Genomic DNA, 18883 nt, shown 5'->3' with positions numbered 1-18883 from the left:
TGGGAGTAGTATTACTTACCAATCCCATTTTCTGCCTTTTCATTGGGATGGGTTCTTGTTTGTATATTCTTATTCTATATTCCACGGAATTTACTTTGTACAGGTAATTACTCAATACCCAAGTAGGCTTCCAAAGTTGTGAAATAACCTAGAGGCGGGGTGAATAGGTTATACTAGTGGATTTAAAAAATTCTTCGATTACGTTCCCTAGTTATGTGATTGCAATAGATAATGCAGAATATAAAACTACTCACAGTCACACAACACAAGGATTTTATAGTGGTTCAACTCAAGCCGAGAACCTTACCGGGGGGCATCAAGCAAGCTGGGGACCTTACTTGGAGACTTAGACTTTTGGTAACTTCATCACCTCAACTTAGTGGATCATCTCTGAAGCCCTGCTTCAAATGGCTTTCCATCTTATCTTCGTGCATTGGATTCACTCTTATATTTCCTCTCCCCTTTTCTCCGTCCTTACTAGTGGCAGCGCTGACTACTTCTCTTCCTCGAGAGGTATCTGCCAAGGTTGCCCCCTCTCTCCCTTGAGGTTCTTTCTAGATCCATTCAATCTAGTATGACCTCCACCTTATCTCCCTCCTCCTCAAGTGTAAATCCATTAATCTAACCCATTTTGCTTTTGTTGATGATCTGATAATTTTCTCTAAAGCTGATCCTATTTCCATTGAACTATTATGTCTTCTCTCAGTCTCTTTGAATCCTGATCTGGCCTTCATATTAAACTCTTTAAATCCTATGTTTTTCTTTCTAAAGTGTCTGTGATGTAGATAAGTCACTTGTGCTTATTTTATTGCAAATAAGCATTGTGTTGTGTTATGTATGTGTTGGGCCTTTGATTCCATGGGTTTTCTTTGAAATGAACTACTTTAATAGGCCTAAAATATGGGTAGAAGGTAGGAAAGCGGGATTTTATTCATTAGTTTAATTAGTTGCTATTTAATTCAACAAAGGCCCATTAGGCCATTAGTCGGTTGTAAAGTCCTATATGGACTATTAGTTAGTTAGTCCTACTCCATGTTGGGGTCATAAAGTCAAGTCCCAGTCCTATTTTGAATTCGTAGTTGTAGTAGGAGTGTCTAGTCTTATTGGGAAACTAGCTCCTAGTTGTAGTAGGAGTGTCTAGTCCTATTGGGAAACTAACTCCTAATTGTAGTAGGAGTGTCTAATCCTATTGGGAAACTAGCTCCTAGTATTAGTATGATTGTAAACTTCCCCTCTATAAATAGAGAGGCATATGTACCATTATTAGACAGATTTGAATGAAAGAAAGTTTGCATTTATGAAAGAAAGTTTGCAACTAAATGCTTAAAGCAACTGAGATAGCTGTGGGTGAGAAGCCCAGGCTGAGATAGCCACTTCCTTTATTCTCTTTCACCCTTTATTTTATTTGCTGTAACATTCAAGAGGTATAGTTCAGATTTTGATAAAAGTCTCCAGAAATCAGAACCGATCAGCAGTCCTAGTGGGAATAAGAGAGAGATCGATCTCCTCTCTTTCTCTCTTATGTACTCTGTTCAGCCAGGTCTTCAATTAGGGTATTCTAGGCCTCATAAGGGTCCCACGATCCTTACCTAGTCGCTGTTGGAAGCATTTAGCTGCTGTTCTTGAAGGTTCTTCTCAGTTTTCTCTCCTAGGTTAGAAAATCAAGAAAGCTTGTAACTTCACAACCAGTCGTCAGAATCCTCTCAACTTTGGGCTGGTTTTGCTCTTATATGGGTATTGTATCCTTGGGGATTTATTTGATAGTATTATTTCTTTGTTTCTTACTCTTATTTGTATTGTTTGGGGTTATAAACTGTGGAGTTAGTTACTTGTAATCTACTCCTGCATTAAGTGGTATCAGAGCTACGGTTGAAGAAAACTCCAAACAATCTATCAAGGCCTAACCGAAGATGGTTCCATCAGTTCGTTACTTTGTTGGACAAAGGGATACGTTCTACATCATTGATTGGTTAGATTCTCTGGAATATTTTGACTACTATAACTTGACAGAGACACAAAAGCTTCAAGTTGCTTGTTTCCAATTGATTGGTCATGCTATAGATTGGTGGACAGTTCATGAAAAGTGACTCCGAGTTCGAGAACATGAGCCTAGGACTTGGGAAGAGATGAAGTACGAGTTAGTGACACAATACCTCCCTGTATATTTCCAAAGAAGGCTCTTCCCTCCACAGGATTCCCATCAGAATACATCCATTGCTGCCTAATCTAATGATCAACCACATTATTTTCATGGGGAATTCCTTGAATGGATGCGTGAATTGGACATGTACTTTGACAACAACTTAACAGAGACACAAAAACACCAATATGCATGTTCCCAGATGAGTGATTGTGTTCGAATGCAATGGAAAGTTCGTGAAAGGCAACTTCAAGCTCAAGAATGTAAACCTAAAACGTGGGACGAGATGCAGTATAAGTTGGCAGGCATGTACCTATCTGAGCATGAACGAAACATGTACTTCCTTCCACCAGATGTCCAAAAGCCACCCACACTTGACAATAGCATGAAGGAATCATCGGGCCTCTATTGCGAATGAACAACAAGAGAAGACACCTTTGACCAGTGAACTAGAGTCAAAAGTTGAGGTTAGTGTTAAAATTTTTCCAGCCATTCCTATTGTTGAGGAAGAACTAGTCACTGATGTTCCTATGAACGAGACTCATATGGGAGAAGTAGAAAGCAACAAGGTTGCCACAATGGACAATAAGGTTGAGACCAGGGAACTTGACACTACAACAACTATGATGATTGTGAACAGCTAAAAGGAAGATCCTAAGGAGTTCAAGAATGAAGTTGTGTTTGAACCATCAATGGAACCCATTAGGAACCACCAGGTAGATGAACCAAAAGAGCCTTATGTTGCATTGAAGTTAGAAGAGATCAAAGGTGCATATGTAGATGACCCTATGGATACATCCGAAGATGTTGAAGTTGAGCATGTGGAGTTTGTCATCCCATTAAGTTATCTTGAAGATCGAGCTCCTCACATTCTAGACTACATCTTTATCATCAAAGAGCTACCTGAATTTTTCTACGGCTTGAAGAGGGACGTGCACCATGATATAATCACCCTCACACTCTACAAAATTCGAGGATGAATTTTTTCTAAGAGAGGGCGAGTTGATGTAGATAAGTCACTTGGGCTTATTTTATTACAAATAAGCTTTGGGTTGTGTTATGTATGTGTTGGGCCTTTGATCCCATGGGTTTTCTTTGAAATGAGCCACTTTAATAGGCCGAAAATATGGGTAGAAGGTAGGAAAACGGGATTTTATTCATTAGTTTAATTAGTTACTATTTAATTCAATAAAGGCCCATTAGACAATTAGTTGGTTGTAAAGTCCCATATGGATTATTAGTTAGTTAGTCCTACTCCATGTTGGAGTCATAAAGTCAAGTCCTAGTCTTATTTTGAATTCCTAGTTGAAGTAGGAGTGTCTAGTCCTATTGGGAAACTAGCTCTTAATTGTAGTAGGAATGTCTAGTCCTATTGGGAAACTAGCTCCTAGTATTAGTATGATTGTAAACTTCCCCTCTATAAATAGAGAGGCGTATGTACCATTATTAGACAGATTTGAATAAAAGAAAGTTTGCAACTAAATGCTTAGAGCATCTGAGATAGCTGTGGGTGAGAAGCCCAGGCTGAGATAGTCACTTCCTTTATTCTCTTTCACCATTCTCAATCCCCCATCTGTTTTATTCTTCTTTTTATTTTATTTGCTGTAACATTCAAGAGGTATAGTTCAGATTTTGATAAAAGTGTCCAGAAATCAGAACCGTTCAGCAATCCTAGTGGGAATAGGAGAGAGATCGATCTCCTCTCTTTCTCTCTTCTGTACTCTGTTCAGCCAGGTCTTCAATCAGGGTATTTCAGGTCTCATAAGGGTCTCACAATCCTTACCTAGTCACTGTTGGAAGCATTCAGCTGCTGTTCTTGAAGGTTCTTCTCAGTTTTCTCTCTTAGGTCAGAAAATCAAGAAGCATGTAACTTCACAACCAACCGTCAGAATCCTCTCAACTTTGGGGGTGTTTGTACCCTCCCTAGGGACTATCTATGCCCAAGAGTGCGACTCAATCGGACTCCTACAGCCCTGACCGCACCTCTCTCTCTCCATCGGGTTAGGTTTTGGGCTGGTTTTGCTCTTATATGGGTATTGTATCCTTGGGGATTTATTTGATTGTATTATTTCTTTGTTTCTTACTCCTATTTGTATTTTTTGAGGTTATAAACTGCGGAGTTAGTTACTTGTAATGTACTCCTGCATTAATCTGACTCTTCCAAAGCCCCTTTTTTTTTAACTTACTGTATTTTCTCTTGGTTCTCTTCCTGTCAAATATCTGGGCCTCCCTTTCATCTCGGCGAGGCCATCTGCTCATTATTGCACCCTTATGGTCGATCTCATGAAAAAACGCTCCAACTCTGGAAAGCCCGGCTCCTATCCTATGTTGGTAATCTTGTACTTGTCAGGTTTATGCTTTAATCTTGCTACCTCTACTAGTCGGGCATCTTTTTGCTTCCCTAAGCCACCATCAAGGTTGCATAATCCCTCCTCTGCACCTTCTTATGGAAAGGAGTTGATTCTACCAAATTCCTCCACCCCTAATCTGCCCCTCCATTTGCCTCCCTAAAGCTAAAGGGGGCCTTTGTCTTCGAAGAATCAAAGGAGTCAATATTGTGGGGCTGCTCCACCTCCACCTCCACCTCTAGGTCCAGTAGTACCACCACGAGTGGACCCCGTACTAGAGTAAGATACTGGCAGGTACAGGAGAATGGTTGGAGAGGTTGTGTTTAAGTGGATGTTATTCCACGGCATCCCAGTAAATGCCTCTATAGGCCCCTATTACCAAACGATGCTTGAGACGGTTGCATAGGCTGGCCTAGAGATACAGGGGCCCACCACATACAAGGTGATGAATGTTTATTTGCATCAATAGAAACAAGAGCTGAAGGAGGTGGGCATAGAGAACGTTGTCCAATTTGTGACAGACAACAATAGCAAATACAAGAAGGCCAGTCAAAAGTTGATGAATAACAATAAGTATCAACTCTTTTGGAGCCCTTGTTGATGTAGATCACAAGGTTAAGGCCGAAATCAGTCTAGACCAATTGTGGGATCAACTGCTATGAGAGACAACCTGGTCATGTGTGGCTGGTTCTTGATTGGATAAAGGACCCAAGGACAGCTTGGGTGGAGATGATCCTTAGAGAATTTTTCCATATTTTCCTTGCCCATTGACTTCTGATTTTAAGGAGGATTGATTCCAGATTTCGTGGGGTTAGTGATAGCTGTATGAAGATAGACTATTGCTTTCAAAGAAATTATCGACCACAATAAGGAAGGATATTTTCCAGATTTCATGGGCCCATAGCCAGTTGTATGGAGCCAGTTCCGTGTGAAGGGTTTATTTACTACCTATTTTGTTTCTTTCCATTCTATTGTAATAGCTATTAATTAGATTTAGTTTCTAATTCCACTATTCAGCTTTAAAAAGTTGGATTTACTTTATTGGAAGTGTATCTAGTGTAGAAACGTAACCCTAAAACGATGCAGAAGATAATGGAAAAAACAAAACAAACAATGCACTCGGATTTTTACGAGGTTTGGCAAGGTTGCCTACGTCCCCGGTGAGATGAGATCCTGCTTCACTATCAATGGACAATATGGTTACAGTGCTCGTCCTCACACCCCTCAGTATTGCTTGCATTACAGAGAAAGAAACCCTCGCTACAAATATATAACGAAAAAACCCTAATCCGGAAAGTACACAATTGCCCAACCCTAATCCGGGACCGCCGTCCTGCCTGTCTAGGTGCTGCACCAGTACTCTCTGGATTAAACTGCGACGGAATACAAGACATCATACACCAACATTTGGAAGATTTATTTCTCCCACCCATAGGGAATGGGTTGTAATTGATTTCCTTACATTATAAATAAGGGAGAAGGGCACTACGGTAGCCACGATTGAAGTTTGATTAAAATAAAGGCTTTATGTTGTAGCTTTGAGAACTGTGAGATGCAGTGACATTGGGAGACTATGGAACAATGAGATGTCGTGGGTTAGAGACCCAAGACTGAGATAGTCCCCTTTCCCCCTTCCCCCTTCCTTATCCCTTATTTCCTTCTCTCCTTTCTCTATTTTTCAGTTTTAATTTTTCTGTTGAAGATTGTTTAAAGAAGTATTTCTACGGCTGGACATCAGTGTTGTGATCCTAGTATAGAGTTGGTTCTTGTTTGAACTAACCTCTACATTATTTCGTATCAGAGCCTAACCAAAGATGGAGCCAAAAGTTCATTACTTTGCTGGGCAGAGGAATCTATACAAAGTCCTTGATTGGCTAGATTCTTTAGAGGAATATTTTGGTTACTGCAACTTGATAGAGACCCATAGCTTCCATTTGTTTGCTTCTGGATGAGTGGTTGTGCTAGAGAATGGTGGAGAGTCCATTAAAAACTTCTTTGGTGGTATATTTTGAGTAGGGATTTGAGATTAGTGTTGAAGAAGTTAATTAATGATATTTTGTGAGCTTTGCTTGCTGGTTTGTTCCTGATAAAGGATGTTTCAATAGTTGAGATAGTTGTGGGTGAGAAATAATGTAGAGGTTAGTTCAAATAAGAACTAACTCTATATTAGGATCGCTACACTAATGTCTAGCAATAGAAATACTTGTTCGAACAGTCTTCAACAGAACTGAAGAATAGAAAAGGGAAAGAAGGAGATAAGGGATAGTGTTACAAACCCAAGATATGTAACCAATAACTTGAGAGAGGAGAGAAGAGGGAAGAGATTGAGGGAGAGGAAGAGAACAAAGACTGCTAAGAGAGGAGCAGCCGATATGTTTCGCAGTCCCCCTTATTGTGTATTTATAATGATCAAAACCAATAAACTTACAATTAGAGACCTTGTGGAAGTAGGAAACAAAAATTTTAATCTAACCAATTTAAGAAGTAGAGTACTAGCAGCCTATGTCTAGTCTAATTAGGAAACAATAAACCAAAGATAAAGTCAACACCTAATCACGATAGGGACAAACCCCCTTATCGTGATACATATCTTAATAGATAGGAAAGGGGGATAGGGGACTGTCTCAGTTTTGGGCCTCTCACACATGGCATCTCGTCGTTCCACAACCTCTCACCATCACTGCATCTCACAGCTCTCAAAGCTACAACATAAAGCCTTTATTTTAATCAAACTTCAATCGTGGCTGCCGTAGTCCCCTTCTCCCTTATTTATAATATAAGAAGTCCAATTACAACCTACTCCCAATGCGTGGGAGAAATAAATCTTTTAGATACACTTCCAATAAAGTAAATCCTACTTTTTAAAGATGAATATTGGAATTAGAAACTAAATCTAATTAATAGCTATTACAATAGAATGGAAAGAAACAAAATAGGAAGTAAATAACTGTTATTCCCCTTTACACGCAAGCTGGCTCCATACAACTGGCTATGGGCCCATGAAATCTGGAGAATATCCTTATTGTTGTCGATAACTTCTTGGAAAGCAAGAGTCCCATCTTCATACAACTGGCACTAACCCCACGAAATATGGAGTCAATCCTCCTTGAAATTAGAAAGTCAATGGGCGAGGAAAATCTGGAAAAATTCTTTAAAGATCATCTTCACGCAAGCTGTCCTTGGGTCCTTCATTGGGTTCTTTATCCAATTAAGAACCAGCCACACATGAACAGGCTGTCTCTTTTAGCAGTTGAATCCCACAACCGGCCTGAACTGATTTTGGTGTTGTTCCTACGATCTACATCACTTATGCAGCACACTGCATTGACCTAATGCTAAAGGACATGGGGAAGTTAAAATTGGTGCAAAGTGGGGTTAAGAGTGCGAGGCAGGTAAGCACCTATCTAAATAACCATGGGTTTTCATTGAACCTTCAAAGGGAGAAGTTTGAGGGGAATTTGGTCAGGCCTGGCCTCACAAGATTCACCACTAACTATATTACACTTGAAAAAAATTGAGTCTAAGGAAGGACAAATTGAGATCTATATTTGCCTTTGAGGAGTGGTTTTAGTGGAGGCAGTCAGGATCTTTTGGTGGTAGGCTACATAGGCAACAATTTAACCTGAGGAGTTTTGGCAGCCATTGAGTAAGGTGTGGAGGACTATGTTCGTTTCTTATCGCACACTATCATGTGGTATGCATTTGTTTTGCAGTTGGAGGAAAATGCATGTCGGCTCCATCGAACCATGAGTGGAGTTGCTCCAACACGTCATAGTTTATTCTAGTAGATAAGTATACTGCTCAGTGTTGTATTGTTTGGGACTTGGGTGTCAATTTGAACTCCGCTTTGTAGCTTGTAGTCTGTTCTAAGTCACTATGTTGTAAGTTGTAAGTAATTAATCAATATTATGTTTATTTATGGCATGGATGCATTGTTTACTTGTTTTACTAGCATACTCTGTCTTATAGTTGTAAAACACTGTGTCATAGACAATATTACATTATGTATACAGTATAGTTTGACATTTACTACCAAGCAAGGGTGCAACTCGGAAATACCATTGTGACTTTTTTTTGGCAAAGTGAAGGTCCAAATATGTTTATTTAGCCTAAAACAAGCTTCTACCAAGGATCAGATCAAGCAATAACTCACCCAAAATTCAGCGAAATTTTGGTGGCTTTCAAACCACCAAAACGAAACTGATCTCAAACCTTGAGGATGTTAACTCTGCGAGTATTCTTATGTTGATATCGAAGTTGCTGCAAAGAAGAAAGCATCTGGGTTAGTAGGCTCCTCCATAATGACTCCATTTGGATCGCTCCCTCCCCTCCTGACGCTTCTTGGGTTTGGAAGAAGATTTTGAATACAAGCTCCTTGCATCTGTAGTCATTAAATCCTTATTGATGATGGTTCAATCACTCATCTCTGGTTGGACCATTGGCATCCTTTTGGGATCCTCATCCACTTGGCTTGTCGTAGATCATGGTATAACTTTGGCTTTGATTGGCTTGCCATGGTCTTTGATATTCTTCATACTTTTGGCTTGTCACCCTCGATCCTCTCTTCTTGTGTGACGTCAGAGATGCTCTATAGCCATTCTTCGAACGCCCAAAGGTAGTGGTGACCTTGTAGTCATGGTTTAAAGTATCTTCGATACCGATACGATACTCTCTTATACGTATCTTAAATTTAGTCGACTGATACGATACACACCGATATGATACATGAAATTCTTAAAATCCTTTTGTATCAATATATATCCTACCATGCATACCAATATGCACCGATACCCCACCGATACACACCGATACGTTTCGATACTCTATGGAAAATATAAAATCAAGGTGAAATGTACGTTTCGGTATGTATCGATACGTATCGGTAAGTATTGGTGAGTATCGGTATGTATCGACACGTATCGGTGAGTATCGGTATGTATTGATACAGTGTGCTACGGTTATATAATGGCCAAGATAGGTAATTTTTCAGAAAAACACAAATTTTTGAGGGGTTTTTGTTCCAAAGTCGCTACCAGCCATATTTCGCTCTAACTAAAGTGGAAATCAAAGTTGGGAACAATGATTTTACATTTATGGCACAACTACAAACCTTGAATTCTTAGTTCGATACCCTCAATTTAGTGTTTATGCATAATACATATTATCAATAGCTTTTTTTAATAATTTTTTTATTCAAAAGTGTTTAAAAAAGTGTTTCTTATCCATTTATGTGCGTATCTTTAGCGTATCTTAGCATATCTCCGATACGATATGATACCTTTCGATACGTATCTTAATTTTGGGCGACCGATACGGCGACCGATACTTTAATCCTTGGTACTTGTAGTATGGTATGCTTCTGCATTTGTCCAGTTTTTCTTAATTGTCCACCTGGTACCTAGATTGTTCTTGGAGCCTCGTTACTACTTGGTGCCAAATTGTGTGGTTCAAGGGCCACATCTGGTGCCTCAACGTCACTGTCTAGCGGACCCCCTCCCTTTTGACTTAGTCTTTCCTCATCTAGAGACGGATCCATGCTCCTCATGTTACGTCTGTTGGAACTCACTGGAAGATGTTGACCATCTCTTTTTCAATTGCCCATTTTCCTCTTCAATTTGGAAGAGGGTTTCTTGCCAAATGTTGGCCCCAGGGTAAGAGGATTGTGCTCCTTGCTAGAGAATGGATTTAGGTAGATATGACCTTCTCCGTTGGTGCTGCCATCTATTATGTCTGGATGGAAGACAACCTCAAAAGATGGACTTCCAAAGCGAAAATTTCCTGAAATTTGGGGATACCATCTCGCTTGACATTAGAGTCATGTAATCTGTGGTCACCGCCTGGTGAATTGACTCCCCAAGGAACATGTTCAATGTTGATTCCTGGGGTATCCCTGTTTGTTTGTACAGCCTCGTGCCCCCTACTATATAAGGGCTGGGCCTTGCTTTTGTTTTGATCTTCATTTCTCCCCCGTCCTTCTAGGGGGCCCCTTGTATTCTTCCTTCTTTTGCAATATACTTCTTATTCACCCAAAAAAAAAAAAAAATCTTTCGTTGTTTGTTTTAAAAAAAACCTTGTTACTGATTTGACCCATATTTGACCAAGAAGTGGATCCCGGCCTTGTTACACAACCCCTCTTAGAAATAGGAAAGGTTGGGCAAGCTAAGGCAAATAGCTTGCTGGAATCACCGATAAATTGAGGAAATGTATTTGAAATTCAAAGAAAATTGACTGATTTTGACATAAATCTGGACACAATATGAGAAAATTTGTCATGTAATAAACAGGTAATGCTCCCCCGGTTTAGGAGATTTGGATTCTCTATATTAGACGAAAGCTAGCTACCAAAGAACTAGAACATCACTCGCTACAGGCAAATAGAAAAATCTGGCCCCACGCTTTAGCTAATGAGGCAGGCAAGCTACCTAGTGTTCCAAAGCAAAAAGGTTTTCTAAAAAGTACACTGGTTGATTGGTCTGAAAATTGGGTTGATCTGTCCCCTCAGACATCAATTCTACAAGGATCTTGAAAATTCTCCTAGCAAAGCAGATGGAAAACCAGCTAGCTTTAAAACTAAGCAATAATGGAATATTCCAAAAAATTGATGAAAGATACCGAACCACTAGAATCAGATAATCAAATTAAACAAAATACGAACGAGAATAATAATAAAATAATAAAAAGCAGGGAATTACAGAAAACAGGAAAATCGGTGAGAGAAATTGAAGGAAAAATCAGAATTCAATAGAAGAATATTGTAAATAGTTATCATCTGTAAGCCATTGGATATTATAGGAGAAATAATCGTCCAAACCACCCAAGGGAGTAGCTCATTTGGCAAGCACCAACACCTCACAATTGAGGGGTCATCAGTTCAACTAGGGCCCTGTGGCAGGGTATGATCCTTTCTTTCCTTTGTAACTGTTGATATACTGATATACATTGACACTGCCCTTCTCTAATAATGTTCAACTCCTACTACTCCTGGGAAGTGGACTGGAAGAGTTTTCCTGACATTTCTTCTTCCTCAGTGCCACTTGAAGGAAATGCCTCATGAGCTCTTCTTGCAAGGTCCATGGGATCTTGGCCTGCACATGTGGGGAAATGTTGATGTACATTGACGCTGGCCTTCCCTAATAGTTCGAGCTTTTAGGTGAAATGGTAGGGAACAATAACTTAAGTGCGTGACTTTTTCTGCTATTCTTCCTGCAGCTTACACTTTCCCTATTGCTGGTGATCAGAAAATTGTTACCTGTAGGTTAGGACTGGTGGTGGTGCAATGGTGACCACAACTTTTAGCATCCCAGGATGCTGTTGTTTTGTTATGGACTTGGGGTCGCTTAAGTTGACATGTTGCCTATTGGTGTGGGAGGGTGGGTTTCTTTGCGTGTGTTTCTGTGATTTCGTCCTGTAACTGTTCTGTAGTTTGCTGATGAATTGTTTGGATTCATAGAAAATGAACTATAGTGATCAAAGAATGAATTGAGGATTTTTGAGGAGTGAATGTTAAGATGAATGTCTATTATGTCTAATGTAGTGGCTAGCTTGTCTTTTCCTATGTTATCTTGAGAGCAGTTATGTGGTGATTCCGAGTGAGAATCAATTATTATTTCCGAATGGGAGAATAGACTCTCGAGCACTGAAGAGGTACCAAGTTCCTGTCCTGCTGGTTGGAATGGTGATTTTTAACAAATATGGAGACTTATTTGGGCTATGAGAATTATTCAGATTCATTTTTTTTTTTTTTTACAGAAATAAAATACCATACGAAAACACCGAAGTACATAATTTTGGTCATTTTGTTTCGAAATTTCGCTCATCTGAGCCAAAAATGCACTATTTCGTCGAAATTTTGGCCATCTCGTTTATCTTTTTTTTTTTTTCTCTCTCATTTCACTAATTTCAGTCACTTCAGCCATTAGCCCCCAGAATGGCCAAACATAACATATAGACAAGAGTAAACTGTTTCAAATTTCGGCGAAATTTCGGAAAAGGCCCCGAAACACCGAAACGAAGCGAGTTCTTGAACCTTGCTTTTTCTATGCATGGCACAAATACTGTTTGGTCTTGTCAAGAAAAGGGTTCATCATGTTCTTCACACTACGGTAGTTTGAGGCTTTGAGCTCATACTAAAAAAGTCTAGCATTTGACGTGCCAAGTCGCCAACAATTTTCATTTCTTTTATTTTGTTGAAAAAAACTTGCAGCAGTCGTTTTAGTGGCACTTTCATTTTGCCTAATTATTTGTTTTTCTGCTTCTTAACAGGATCATGACAGATATTTTATCTTGAATGCTGGAATTACTGAAATCTTTTTGCATTTTAGTGGATGGAACTGTACTCATGCTATTTTGATGGAAAAGTTCCTAGAGTTTATGGAAACTTCAGTGTCTGGGCAGGTGTGCTTCTTGAACCTTTTTGTCATCTTCTCAAATGCATATGTTCAGGGGTTCACATATAAGTATATAACCATAAACATAGGGAGTTTTACTTCTATGGTCCAATAATAATAAATTCACGAGTACAATTTTATTGACATTTTTCATTCTGCGGAGTTCAGATAGGTTGATAGCCTTGTGGTTGAGGGGGTGTATGACAAGGAGTCCATGTGTTCCACTGCTTCACCCTCTTCTTATGTTGCTGCCTTATAGCCCTGTGGACTTGGAAAAAGGGTCCCCTTTGCCTGTGTTGCTAGAAAAGGAAATGTTGCAATTTTTTATGGCTTCCATTCATATGAACAACACATTACTGAATATGGTATGTGGCTATTATGGATAATGGGGCTGTTGAACCAGAGGGCTATGTATAAATTGTTAGGCATCGGCTAACACAGGAGAAGATGCCATCAGGAAACCTTCCACAGCTTCCTTTCTTTCCCTCATTGTTCTGCCAATCAATTTGGGGCCTGATTGGATCTCTGTTTAGTGGATGTGTGGTGTACTTCTTAAACCAGTTTATTGGTGAAACAGGTATTTGTTGTCCATAGGCAATTTCAAACCAGGGTAGCAACCTTTTTCCAGTAATTCATACTTGTAAGTTGTAACTTAAGAGTCACCGCTTTATGACCTAATGACTTGGATACATGTTTATCCTTCATTTATTTATATTCTTTTCTGGCTCTCGTCTATATGCATCATTTATTCTCTCATATTTTCCATGATGACTTGTTCATAATACCTTGTATCCATAGTTGTCAAGGTAGCTCTGCGACCCGAGGGGATGGAGGGGTGCCTCGGTGTGGCCTAAGCATGCATTATATATAGTATTTATGCTATAATACTATGAAGTGACCACATCCAATTTAGTGGTCCTTCTCAATCTTATAGTCCTCTGTATATTGGACTCTTCCGATTATGATTCTGTGTGCTCCAAAAATCTTCAAAATAAGACTTTTTGACCAGGTTTTTCAAACATCTATTCTGCTAAATGGTGAAGTACGAACTGCTTGAAACTTGAATAATGGTGGAAGATGATGTGGAGTGGATGTCTTAAAACTTCCAACTACTATGGAACTGCCATGTGGCAGGTTTACCTGCAAGGGAGGGGAATGTATTCCTTGCTCACCATACAAAGGAAAACTCCCTTATCATTATCGTTGTCATCATCATTGTCATTGTCATAATCATTAACATTTTAATCATTATTATGAAAGTTGCATGGTCGGAGCATGACTGAGCATAAGAATGTCTCTGGCTCTTGTTGCCTTCAATTTATTATTGTGAATTTTCCACTGTTAATATCCTCTCTTTCCTTTTCTTTTCAGATTAGTTGTAATACACGGTCTAGTAAAGCGCTCAGAGAAAAGCATTTAGTTTCACTGCTGCAATTTTTTCCAAAACTTCTATCTCAAATCACTGGCAATTGGAAATCCCGCCTTCTACAGGTCAGGCTATGTTTTATACTAGTAATTTCAAACCTGATTACCTAACAAAGATTAGTAAGAAGATAAAAAGGAATATTGATCATGGATTTTGTCTTTGATGGATTTTCGAAGAAATTTCATTGCCATGCTCCCTAAATTATTTGGCCATTAATCATCTTGTGTCTTTATTAAGTTCAAAAAAGATTGAAGTTTTGCTTGAGAACAAGGATATTTGTAGACACTGTTAAATAATTTAGATTTGATGCAGGCATTCACCAAAGCTTTTAAGGATTGCAAAACAGAGTCTTCTCTGAAGTTGGCTTGCCTTTCTGTAATCAAGGAAATGCTACTTCCAGTAAGTTGTCATTTTGTTTCATCCCTCAGTCAGCTTCCTAAGTGGGGACTATAACCCAACTCTTTTGGAGTCGATGTTTGGTTTGAGCATGCCAACTGTGAAGATTTCTGACATAATCTCTTTGCCCCTCTCCCCCTCTCGAACACAAGTCAAGGATGCAAGGCACGCTGCTCTTAGATGCAACTGACACTGAGATATTGGACCATCAGATTACTTGGATACGTGAGCTTCCCTTATTGCTTCTCCAGTTTGGTGACAAACACCTTTCATCTTCTAAGGTATGCAATTATGTTATGTCATTTTTTGGCATTGGCAGGTCGAATCTCATTCTATTAATTGCACTTCCGTTGCGATATTGTTTTTCCATAATGCTATGAGTGCTGTACTCTACTTTTATAATCCATCTAGAATTTATTCAAAAAGATTAAGCAATTAAAATTGTTTAGTGTCCACGATCACTTTTTTAATTTTTTTTAAATGAATGCAAACTGGTTCTTGCAGGTAGTTTTGCATCTTCTCCTTCGCCTGGCACAATTTGCTCCCATGAACTCTTCCCTTGCTTGGGAATATGAAAATATGCAACATTCATTGCGAGACTTCTACTGTACGTGTCTGGACAAAGGTAAGGATCGAAGTACCATAGTAGTTTTATCAAACATTTTTGGATTTTTCTTATCTATAATTAATGGTCTTGATTGCCACCTTTATTATTGCAGGAAGCATATGCTATGGCCCTTTCATAAAGCTTCCTAGAGATTGCCAGGAACTTTCCATCTGTTGCCTATATTACTTCTCTAGTCTGGATTCATTAATGCTTAGAGCATTATCCTGTTGTTGCCTGAGTGAGTATCATGTGTCGGCTGATCCCGCCACCTCCCACGCCCATAGATAAATAAATAAAACACTGACAATCTCTACTTTCATGAATTTCATTTTGAAAATATTTTGCAATTTTAGTTTCCTTATTCCTGATTAATATTCTCAAATACACTATAGTTTGGAACTTTTGTTTGTTTCCTATATTACTTTGGATTTGTTTCTGCTGAAGAGTTAGTCTGTTGTGGCCTGAGAAATTTATAATGGTATATGAATTAAAAATACAAAAAATGTTGAGATCCCTAACTTCATGAATTCCATTTTGAAATGTAAATGTGGTTGAATCTGTTATCCCTGTCTATATAAATGAATACCATTTAACTTATCAAAAGTAATCACTTACATTCCTAACTGTGCTTTGGTACTCTGCAAGTTCTCCTTGTTTGATGAGAAAACAAAATTCTTTAAGTTTAGGGGAATTTGTAAGGATTTCTTTATCTAATAAACTTGTTGGAGGTTTATACCTCTGGCATGGGTTGACTAGCCATCTTGGTCTAGTAATAACAAAAAGATGACTGCTTGCTATCCAATAAAATTTTAAATTAATTATGAAAGAAAAATGTAGAAAAAGAATACATCATTCTTTACACCGATGCACTGCTATTGATTGCCTGCAGGTAATTGGGCCAACCAGAACTAAAAATAGATTGGGGAGAACAAAAGAAAGAAAGAGAGAGAAAGGAACAAGTAACTGGAATTAGATCTACTGTTTGACCATTAAATCCTAGGGCGAGGTTGCGAGAACCATTCCCCTCTTAAACCATACAAGCATTCCATTCTATTGATGATAAATTGATTACTAGCTTATTCATAATCCAATGTATTACATCCTATATGATGCAGTGTCTAGGCACCGAAAAACAATGCTAGGAGGGTGAACAAGTGCCTAGTGTACTTGGTAGAGTGCGGAGATCCTAAAGCCCATTCTACCTAGAGGTCTTGGGTTCACGTCTCCTGGTTCACACCTTCTCTCCCCCTCATAGAATAGGATAAATTTGGACCTGTAAAAAATATTTAATTAAAAAAAAAAGAAAAAAAAAAGAAAAAAACAAAACAAAAACAAAAGACAATGGTAGGAGAAGAAGAATAGCTTGTGGTTTTAGAAATTTCATAATTCCTAGTTTCTTTAGGAATTCTAGTTCCATTGGGTATTCTATTCCAAGTCTACTATGGAAGTCTAAGCGGAGACGAAACCAGCCCAACCCGGTTTTTTGGTCCAAGACGGGTTGGTAGAGGTTTAATGGGGACAATATATGGAATATTTTTTTTTTTTTGGGGGGGGGGTGTGTGGTAGATTACATATGAGTTGGTTTCCTAATTGTTTTGTTTCCTATAGGCCTTGTTTGTTTGACGGAAAATAGTAGGGTACGAATAAATGGGTGGGATAATTGTAGGGTTTTCCATAAAATTCCAAAACAGGCAGGTGTTTGGTTGCCTGGGTGGGAAATTAAGTAGACAACCATTCATGAATAAAGGGAACTTGTTTACCTATGTGGCAAACCGTTTATCCCACCCCACCCTTTTCCAAAGTCCCACCATTTTGGGTAGGATTTTTTTTTTGTGGGGGGGGGGCGAAGGGGGATGACTGACATGTGGGCCCAGAACTTTATTTCATAGTGGAATAAAAAATATTTAAATTCCATTGATTACCATAGTTCCTTCTCTTTCCTGTTCTTTAACCCCATAGCCATAACTTCTCCTTTCCCCTTTTTGTCCACCAAACAAATGGGGCCAGGTTGAATTAGTTTCAAAGTAGAATAGGTTTCAATTATTTTGTTTTGGAGTTTCTCTTTATATATGCATTTACTGTTGATGGGAAGAATAGAATGGAGTGAATTGAAACTGGTTGGGTTGCTGTGGTATAGCGAGGACCTGCTGGCCGTTATGGTCATGTTTTCATCTTACTTCTCTATTCTTCTTCATCTTTCTCCTACTTGAGTTTCTTAAACCCTCTTTTTTCTTCCTCCTTCCTCTTCTTCCTCCCTTTTCCTACCTTCCATATTGTGCCTTCTTACTGTTCTAACACAACCTGCAGATACCTATATGATGGTATTTTTCTATTTACCCTAAAATTCTAGGTGTGGATTGCATCTTCACGGGCAACTCCAACCTCAGAAGATCAACTTTGAACTGCCCTTCAGTTGTGAGAGCTGAAACCTGCAAGTGTACTGCAGTAACATCTACCGCCAGGTTCTGTTTCAGGTTCTCCTCCTTGAATTCCTGCTTGCTGTTTCTCGAGGTGAACTAAGGGAGTCGATAGATCTAGTCAATTGAAAGTGCAGGACAAACAGAGATCTTTCGATGGATTTCTTTGTCCTTATGCTAGTTGTCCGTGTTCAATGGAATCTTACTTTATTATTTGCCTGATTGCCCTTTCCTTTGTTTCCAATTCAGGTCTTGTCCATTACTTAAATTTATTCCAAGTTTACCCTTGTACCTTAATTCTAATTCCTATTTCACTCCGTCCTCTTTATCTTCCTAAGTAAGCCTTAAACATTCTTCTTATTTACCAGACTGCCATTCCCCTTTATAAACTTCAGAATTACATAATTTCCATTACTTAATATTTGGGTTATAGAATATTTGGGAAGGCCATTAGTGATCATAACTGGGTCGTAACTGGGTTTTGGAACTCCGGATTGCACAACTGATGTTATGTTTGAAAGGGTCAGACCACTGTCTGATAATATGGCTGTACATAAGCTACAAAGAGGGAGTACATCTGAAAACAACACTTATTACAGGAGGACTGCTGATAGTACAAAGAAGGTGAAACCAATAGTTTCTTACTTTGCTGGATAGATGTACCCTTGGCTATTCCTTGACTGGTTAGCTTTGTTAGAGGAATAATTGGACTGGTACAAATTGATAGAGGGGAGGAAGCTTAGATATGTTCATTTGCGATTGATTGGTTGTGCTAAATGATGGTGAGGAATCCATGAATCGAGGCTTGGAGTTAGAAGACGTGAACCCAAAACTTAGGCAAAGATTAGGCACAAGTTGAAGAACAAGTGTCTACCAGAAAATATCTAAGGGAAAAGCTCTCCCTTGGACAAGATTACCACCAGAAGACCTTCAAGGGTAAAGAGAACTTGAAGCGGTCATCTATAAAATTTAGTTGCCATGAAATATGCTACTCCTATAGTGTTCATTCTAAGCCGCTACAAAACTCGTGGGTAAGTTTTTTTCAAGCCAAGTGGAATTGATGCAGTATTTAGGCACCAGTAGCGATGTCAGGAGAAAAAGAATAGCTGGTGGTTTCTGGAATTTCAAACCAGATCAGGGTTTTTTTTTTTTTTTTTTTTTT

The 18883-nt window shown here is 38.9% G+C and overlaps 1 protein-coding gene across 4 annotated transcripts in view; it reads left to right on the top strand.

Moving 5' to 3' along the window:
• The window catches only part of LOC122079264, a 60513-nt gene that overhangs the window by 25640 nt on the left and 15990 nt on the right, over positions 1-18883 (top strand). For all 4 annotated transcript variants that reach the window (XM_042645584.1, XM_042645583.1, XM_042645585.1 and 1 more), the window contains exons 9-14: positions 12751-12882; positions 14247-14366; positions 14614-14700; positions 14850-14978; positions 15202-15322; positions 15417-15542. In XM_042645584.1, coding sequence (XP_042501518.1) covers positions 12751-12882; positions 14247-14366; positions 14614-14700; positions 14850-14978; positions 15202-15322; positions 15417-15542 — 715 coding nt within the window. The remainder of the gene's footprint in view (positions 1-12750; positions 12883-14246; positions 14367-14613; positions 14701-14849; positions 14979-15201; positions 15323-15416; positions 15543-18883) is intronic.

Source organism: Macadamia integrifolia, chromosome 5 (genome assembly GCF_013358625.1).
Source record: "Macadamia integrifolia cultivar HAES 741 chromosome 5, SCU_Mint_v3, whole genome shotgun sequence".
NCBI classification, from domain to species: domain Eukaryota; kingdom Viridiplantae; phylum Streptophyta; class Magnoliopsida; order Proteales; family Proteaceae; genus Macadamia; species Macadamia integrifolia.
Note: the sequence above shows the minus strand (reverse complement) of the source record. Positions and strands in the feature narration are given on the sequence as shown.